The 8,250-nt window shown below is 38.6% G+C and overlaps 3 protein-coding genes across 4 annotated transcripts in view; 2 read left to right on the top strand and 1 right to left on the bottom strand.

The window, feature by feature from the left end:
* The window catches only part of LOC118747957 (protein FAM135B), a 95,232-nt gene that overhangs the window by 68,709 nt on the left and 18,273 nt on the right, over nt 1-8,250 (top strand). The window lies entirely within an intron of this gene.
* LOC118747959 (alpha-tocopherol transfer protein-like) lies at nt 1,632-3,125 on the top strand. The gene has a single exon (XM_036482198.1). The coding sequence runs from the start codon at nt 1,716-1,718 to the stop codon at nt 2,691-2,693; it is 978 nt and encodes a 325-aa protein (XP_036338091.1). The 5' UTR covers nt 1,632-1,715; the 3' UTR covers nt 2,694-3,125.
* Nucleotides 3,149-7,816, bottom strand: LOC118747958 (the record flags this gene model as incomplete). The annotated part of the gene is given in 4 exon segments (XM_036482196.1): nt 3,149-3,518; nt 3,594-3,747; nt 4,096-4,283; nt 6,570-7,816. Coding segments are annotated over 4 exon segments (1,125 nt in total). The 3' UTR covers nt 3,149-3,312.

The following is an 8,250-nucleotide window of genomic DNA, read 5'->3' as shown; positions in this document are numbered from 1 at the left end:
AGTATTAAATGAATATTTTTTTTTGTTTTTTTGGGTCTCCATAGAGGCATATACACGTGAGGGTGGACATATCCTGCACTCTTTCAACGACTGAAGCATTCGCGAAAAATCCGACTAAATATATCCTTCTCTTCAAGAAATTGTTCGGTATAATGCTCCAATAAAGGAAGCAGTGTAAGGAAACTGGTTTTAGTGATAGCTTCGAAGCATTTGTTTTTACGGACGGCTCAAAATGAATTCTGGCGAAGGGGCACGTGTTTTTCAAGCGGAGGTCTTTGCAATCAAAGAGGTGTGCAAAATAATTTTAGCCTCATAGCTAGCAAGTACCAGTCCAGTACGATTAAGGCACTTGGCTTTGTAACTACGAGGACCACCTCAAGCATAATAAAAGAATCCAGAGATATGTCACGGCTTTAGCTGCTAGGCATGTACAGCAGCATTCATGGCAACGAAATGGCCGACGAGCAAGCCAGAAACGGGTCGGCTCTAGATATATCAGTGGCAGAAGAGGTTTTTGTGCCTCTGCGCTGTATCAAGGACCGCATTTCTAAGCACTGGTAAAATATGGGTGACCGTAGATGGAAAGAACCACAATACTTTACGATATGTAGGAAGGAGCCTGTGGCCCAACTACCGGACTGAATTTCTCACCAAACTGAACTGGAAGGATTTGTTTTGAATAACTGCCATTTACACAGGGTACTGTAGCCTGGAAACTGCTGTTGCAGGACTTCGGCTGGAACACATTACTTTTTGTCAATCTGTAATTTACTAGATTCTGAAGGCACGTATATGCGCAGAACTGGAGAGGGCTTGAATGAAGTTTCTAGGCAAGCCTTTCTTCCGCGGTCTAACAAACATAACGGATATTAACCCACTGCCGCGTATGCCTTAAATTCAACGGACCTGTTCTTTTGCAAAAACACTGCTGGACGGTGTAATTTTCACACAAAAATAATAAAAAAATTTATATGGAAATCTCTACGTGCCCGGAGACTACCTTCAAAATATCTTTCTCTGTGTAATAAATAGAAAGATCTCGCTTTAAATTCAGGATATGCTTGCTTTTACATTGCGACAAACGCTTGAAGAGTCCAAGGAGAATAACAAGTAAAGTATTTCGCAACGAATTTCGTTTTCAAAAATATGGCACAAAGACGAAACCGGTTTGTCTCCGAACCAAAAAAAAAAAAAAAAACAGGGTACAATGGAAATTCGAACCAAAATACATTATCTTCTCACCCTGTAGGAGCTTAAACCATAGCTGCCTGCAAGTATGGATTAAAACTGAGACCTGCAGTGGGATTTTGAAAAATCGCTATCGATAATTTTATTCGCATACTGCTAGATTTGGCTTATGACTAAAGTTCGGATTTGTATAAAAAAAATAAGCCTAAAATAGGTGCCTTCAAAACTATAAGCAAAATATATAAATTGATATAGAGTTTGCTTATAGTTATGATGTTACATATTTTTAGGCTTATTTTTTAACATAAGTATTCGAGCTGTACTTATTACTTCATGGTGTATATTTTTAGGCTCCACTGTTTTTATATAGACTTAATTATATAAAAACATTGTTTTCATCATTAAGAAATTTATTTATTAATTATTTTCTTTATATATTTACAGAAGCTCCTTCCTATTCGCATCTCAATCAATTATCGCACTCGATTCAGCCAGTTACGCGCTAACATAACCTCAATCCACTCATCATGAAGCACACCATCGAACAATTCGCCGAAACCGAATTATCCGAACAAATTCTAAAGATTGCCAAACGCGAATTGCGCGAAGATAAGTGTACGCGGGAGCAGAGTCTGGAACAATTGCGCAACTGGATATTGAAACATGAGGATATGCGCGATGTGCGGCTGGACGAACAGTTCCTTTTGCGCTTCCTGCGTTGCAAAAAGTACAGTGTGCCCATGGCACAACAAACTCTACTCAAGTACTTGAATGTGCGCCGCACTTTTCCACACATGAGCACACAGCTGGACTTTCTGGAACCCAAGTTGAACGACATTATCAGCAGTGGCTACATTTTCGCCTCACCGCAGCGCGACAAGAACGGACGTCGTGTGGTGGTGATCAATGCCAAAGGCTTCAATCCAAAGTTATACAACAGCAGCGATCAGGCGCGTGCACATTTCCTCACCTACGAGTGCCTCATGGAAGATCAAGCCACACAAATCTGTGGACTCATACACGTGGGCGACTTTGCCGGTGTCACCACGACGCATGTGACCAATTGGAATCCAACCGAATTTGCACGAGTTTTTCGTTGGAGCGAACAATCGCTGCCGCTGCGACACAAAGAGATACATTTGGTGAATGTGCCGGCGACGCTCAAGTGGCTAATCGATTTCGTGAAGGGACGCGTGAGTACGAAGATGCGCGATCGGTTGGTGCTCTACACACAGGACAAAGAACTGGCGAAGCATGTCGATCCGACTTGCCTGCCACAAGAACTGGGCGGTCATATGCCTATGAAAGCGATGGTGGAGTTGTGGAAAGAGGAGCTGGTGGCCAGACGTGAGGCCATAATCAGCTTGGATAAGAGCGCGCTGCTCAGCGATCGTGGAATTTTGCGGAAAAGTAGCTTCAATGCTGAGAAAAGTACTAATGGTTTGAATTTCGCCTCACAGATCGAGTCGATTGAGGGGAGTTTTCGCAAACTGGAATTCGATTAGACTAAAAGCAGCGAAGTTTTACTGGAGAAGAGAAACAAAAAAATAAAATAAAAAAATAAAAAAAACGAGCCAAGCTCGCCGGTGCTGTGTTGATGTGCGTGTTGTGTTAATTTACATTACTTAAAGTTAGTTTAATATTTCGTAAAGGAAATAATTACAATTACAATTGTTTAGCTTGCAGTAAGCAGTAAGTTGCATTATGGTTTGCATTGCGTCATTTAGCATATGAGTTGAGGGCTTTGTTTAGTATTACGTATAGCAAGTTAACATATGCAACAAAAAGTTATTTGTCTCTATGTACAGATACATACATATATATTTATACAATTATACTACTAGCTTAACATGCATACGAATATGCACTTATACATACAATATGTAACTATACGATTCAATGCTTTATCGTTGCAACTGCGCAATATTTGAATAAATAAATAATTTGCTTATTACATATAAAAATAACTAATACCTTCTAATTTTGAATTAATTTTTTGGCTTGCCATGAAGCAAAAAATTTAACTGAGCAACATATCAAACAAATACGCATATGCACATACATTTACGTAAAAATACATATGGACATTCAGCAGGTAGTGCAAAAAAAAAATCGAGACCCTAGTCAAATCACTTCTAACAGACCATCGAACTGTTTCCACTGGCCAATGGCGCCAAAAAGCGCCTTTCCGTCATTATAAGCGTCGCTTGAATTCTGCAGGCCAAATATTTTATATTTGCGCTGGAGCTTCTTTTGTCGCACCGACTCAGCAATGAGCGAAAGAGCCGAGCGCAGCTGCATCGCATTGGGCGCCGATATCGTGTAGTTGCCTGAATGAATGGCATATAAAAACGTTAGTTTTTTTTTTTAGTATGCTCACCAAGATGATGCGCCACAAGACATACCTATGAATGCAATCACCAGCGAGGCATTCTGTGGCACCACCACCAATGGCAGCCCACTTTCATAGTTCCAACCGCGTGCCTCATAGGTCTGTCGATCGCCGCCAATCAGAAAGTTAAACGGAATCTCCTGAGCGGTGCCATGCTTTTCTTGATACTACATATAAATACATACATACAAACATATATATATCCATATATTTACATATTGTTGCTAAAGGAATAATTGGGTGTATTCGAGCTGCAATAAATGCGGCAGTGTTATTATTTTATGAAAGTGCCTTACGCTCTACCCGAAAATTCGGAACGAAATATTGACAATCCGTTGCCCATCACTGGCAACCCTGATGAAATATAACATTTTTCACTGCGCAATTTCTGCAGCATTTCAGCAGATCTCCAGTTGAGCATCAGCAACAGAGCAACAAGAAAGCAACAGTGTTGCAATATTGCGGCTAGTATTACGTAGCTCGAACACACCCCCAATGGTTTGTAGTTTAGAAACCTGCTTTTGAAGTTCGCGTAGAATTTGTAGGCATTTCTCATATTTATCACAATTAGTTCCACCAGTCTGCATTATCACAATATTTAGTACGTTGGAGTGGTTCAAGATGGCGGCGAGTGGTGCGGAAACATTGCTCCACAGGTGACGATGTACCAGATCCAACGAGAATCGCAAAGTCGGCAAGCGTGCTGTAAGAGAAAGAAACTTGAAAATTGTTTGCGGAATGGGAGGATGGTGGTAATGCACAACTTTGGAGGATATTTATTTCTTTGTTGTAAATGAATAACAGCTTAAATTGCCTAAAAAAAAGGATTGTACTACATATACTAATACATTAGACTGAGACACGAATAAAAGTTTGTAATTATTAATTTTTGCCCTAGCTATCCGCTAAAAGAAGGCAAAATTGCGATTTTCTCCGATTTCAAAGTAGGTGTGATGTGGGCGTTTACAGCGGAAGGTCTAGCGAGAACAAATATATAAAGTCATATATCAAACTTATTTATGGGCCAATTTGGCTGCTTTTTAACAAACTCCCAAAAAAGTAGGAGGTTATCAATTCATCGGAATATTGTTTTTATGTATATTACCACATAACTTTGGAGCATGTTAATCAATTTCAGAGGTGGTCCCATACTAATATGGTTTAGATCCGAGAATAAATTAACAATGCTCCTAATTTTTTTTTAAGTGAGAATTGAATCGGTTGTGTTTTTTGCTTAAAATTACTTGTTATAATATACACTTAGGTCGTTTTTTATGCGGTACATGCGTTCCTCAGAAAGCCGCATAAAAAAATCCGCACAAAAAAGTTCTTTAATTTCATACAAAAACAGGGGATGCATTTCCGCATTTTCGAAAACCGCGTAAATTCAGATACTCCATTTAAAAAAATTCTAAAAAACTGCATAAAAAATCCAGAGAGGCAAAGCAAAAAAAAAATAAAATAAAATTATTACTTCACTTCAACACTTATTCTTCCATGTAAAACTGAACATTAATGAAATAAATAAAATTGTATCTGTATTTTAACCAAAAACAAAAAAATACCATACAAAAGACATGAATTATGTAAGAATACAAAGACAAATTGTTTATCAGAAGCATTGCCTCTTACACATTGAAAAAAAGTAATAAGAACTCTCAAAAAAGCAAAATATTTAGCTACAGCGAAAAAATGGTTTGAAAAACCGCATACATTAAAATCTGCATGAAAAAGAACCGCCTAAAAAGAGACCTAAGTGTATACTGCTTATGCCATCATACAATTTTTTGTGAATAATGGCCCCGCTAGGTGGCCCCAGCGTTAAGATATTTTTAAAAGCTTTATTTATTCCCCGATCTGTTTAATATTTGGCATATTTAGTTGAAACATACTAATACATTGATTTGCAAGAAATGAAACCGCTAGGTGGCGCTGAAGTCAAAATAAGAATTGTATTCGACATAAAATGCATGTTTTATTTGCGATAAAAATTCGTTTAAAGCCACGTCAGATAGTTCGGCTGATAAAAAAAACAATAAATATTTTCACATTTAAAGACCTGGAAAAGTAACCTTAAATATTTTAAATATTTCCAGTAAATTAGCTACATCGATCAGTTAACTTAAGTTAAATTTTCGTTGACTGGTCATATGTATGACAACTGTACCGCGAGAGAAACTTCCCACAATCAATTCTCATTGATACCCACTGATTTGTCGGGCAGAATTTTTTTTTGGAAATTCGGAGAAACGAGGTTTTCTTTACTACGACATCACAACTTTCCCACAAAATATATACAACATTTATAGGCTGCTCAACTTCTCCGTACCTTCTCGCCGCCTTTGGATATTTCCTACTCTAAATAAAATAAGAATCCATTTGATTTCCTGCTGCTGGCGTGGTGAGCCATAAGCCCTTATTTTCTTAATGGTTTTATTCCCGAAAAATAAAAATAAAATGCACGGTCTACGGTGCAAGAGAGGAATTACGAGTAACATCGCTTTAGGAAAGCCATGCCAAGAACTATCGCAGGGTGCGTAATTATGTCTCAAGGAAAATAATTATTAAAGTGAATTTTCATTGAGGAAGCATTGACTAACTGGAGACTAATCCACTTTCCGAGCACAATACAAAATGGCCTCGCTAAAATTAAATTAAATCAAACCGTATCAGACCGTGCTGATAGCAGAATGATTGGAGAAGCAGTCGTCATCCCTTTAGTATATCTAATTTGGGTTTCTCATCTTACTTTCAAGTAAGTTATCATAGACATAATTGACCCACTCCCCATAGCGGGATGAGTCATTGTTTGAGCGCATACATAGTAAATACATATATACCTTAACCAACGCTTTATAGCTCAACAAAGCGATGCTATTTTTTTATTATCAAGTCTAGGTAGTACATCAACAGATAGGTTAATTGTATACAAATGTTAAATATTTAGGTATGTTTGTTATTATTTTTGTTTGTTGATCTCAAAACTTACATTCAGCAATTAAGAGATAAGCGGCGATAACACAACCACCAGCTAGAATCGAAACAAATGTCATCATTTGTGCGTAAGCGCAGCATTCCTTTCCATGTTTTCGCATCGCCACATTAACGATGCCCTTGCCGCCTTTGATACTGGAGTTATCATTCTCACTGCCATAGCTGCTATCAGCCCCACTCTTGCTGGCATAACCATCACCGATTGCCGCCGTTGCAGTGCCACCACCATAACTTTTGCTACCCTTAAACAATGGCGTCCGCTCGCCGCTCGCTTCTACAGGGATTACCGTCGATTTGGCTGGTGCCTGTGCCTCTGGATAGGTGCGCGAAAGCGCCGTGTACAGTGAACCGCAGGACATCAACAATCGATCGCTGTCATAAATACCTTTGTAGGAATGAAAAAATTTGGTTATCAAAGCGCGTAGTAAATCCAGACCAAAACAAAATTTGATTAGACGCCAACAGACGCGTGGTAGCGCTTCCAGCTGCATGAAAAGCTTCTCATATTTCTGCTCGTGTTCATAATAGACAATGAAGTTGTCAACACTGCGATTGCTCAGCAGCAGTGGCATACTGGGAATGAGATCGAAAGAAGCACACTGGCCGTTGTGGTGTGAGCGTGCCTTTTGGTATACGCAATCACATCATTACCCGGCCAGCATGTAAAGTGGACCGAACGAAGTGACTGCGTTGAGTTCGTTGATTTGCAAATATTTGATGAAAGCTTTAGAGACAAAAAATGATAGCGAGATATCTTTGCATTGTGGATTTTATTCGCAATTTACTACGCTTGTATTATTTATGAAGGCATTGAGACCCTGTAGAGAATGGTAAACTCTGTAAATGGCATGGGAGATTCAAATAAAACCAAATGTTTTGTTGTATTTAGAGCATTGGATGTGCTAACCTAAAAATTGTAAATTACATATTTGAGTTTTGGCTTTGGTCGAGCACAACTTCAATTCCATATAAAGAAGTCCAAGAAACAGATTTGCTGGGCTATCAAGGCGCTAACGAAAAACCATATTTTTTTCATATTTACTATCTTTGCCTGACTGCTTAAGAAGCGTTAGCGTTACAGAAGGGTTTTAAGCGCCTATGTTGCTGGTCTACAATGGTAGTTGGGTCAATTAATTTTCCTAATTTTCATTTCCGCAATAAAAGCAGGGAGAACTCTGATATTCGCCATCGGTGAGGCATCGGTACAATTTGATGACGTTAGTAAGAGCCTTAACTGCAAATCTGATGAGTTTCATTTAACCGCGACGGTAATGACCCAGAGAATACATAAGTCATTTATAAGGGGTGGAGTTTATTGATACATTTTTCTGATATGATTACTAAACTAAACTATGGTTGTATAAAGCTGTCTGCAACGTTTATTGGCACCTCAGAGCCATACCAGGTCATCTCGTCTGCAGACTCGTTTCCTGGGAACCCAGCAAAGAGTGACAATGAGGTGGCCCTGTGATGGCACAGTAGTCTGAGAGTGGCTGAAATTCCAAGTTTCGAAATATCTTTGATTTGGATTCTATTGATTTTAAAACCGATGCTTAGCCTCTTGAAACTCACACTTATAAAGTGTTAGAATTTAGTGAGCTACAAAACTGAGTACTTAGAATTTTTCTAAAAATAATTAATAAAAAGATCGTTGTTGTTGTGGAAATTTTTTGAAT

The sequence above is a fragment of the Rhagoletis pomonella genome, unplaced genomic scaffold, assembly GCF_013731165.1.
Source record: "Rhagoletis pomonella isolate Grant_MI unplaced genomic scaffold, Rhpom_1.0 Rhpom_scaffold_00012, whole genome shotgun sequence".
Lineage (NCBI taxonomy): Eukaryota > Metazoa > Arthropoda > Insecta > Diptera > Tephritidae > Rhagoletis > Rhagoletis pomonella.
This window is presented reverse-complemented; position numbering and strand designations above follow the sequence as displayed.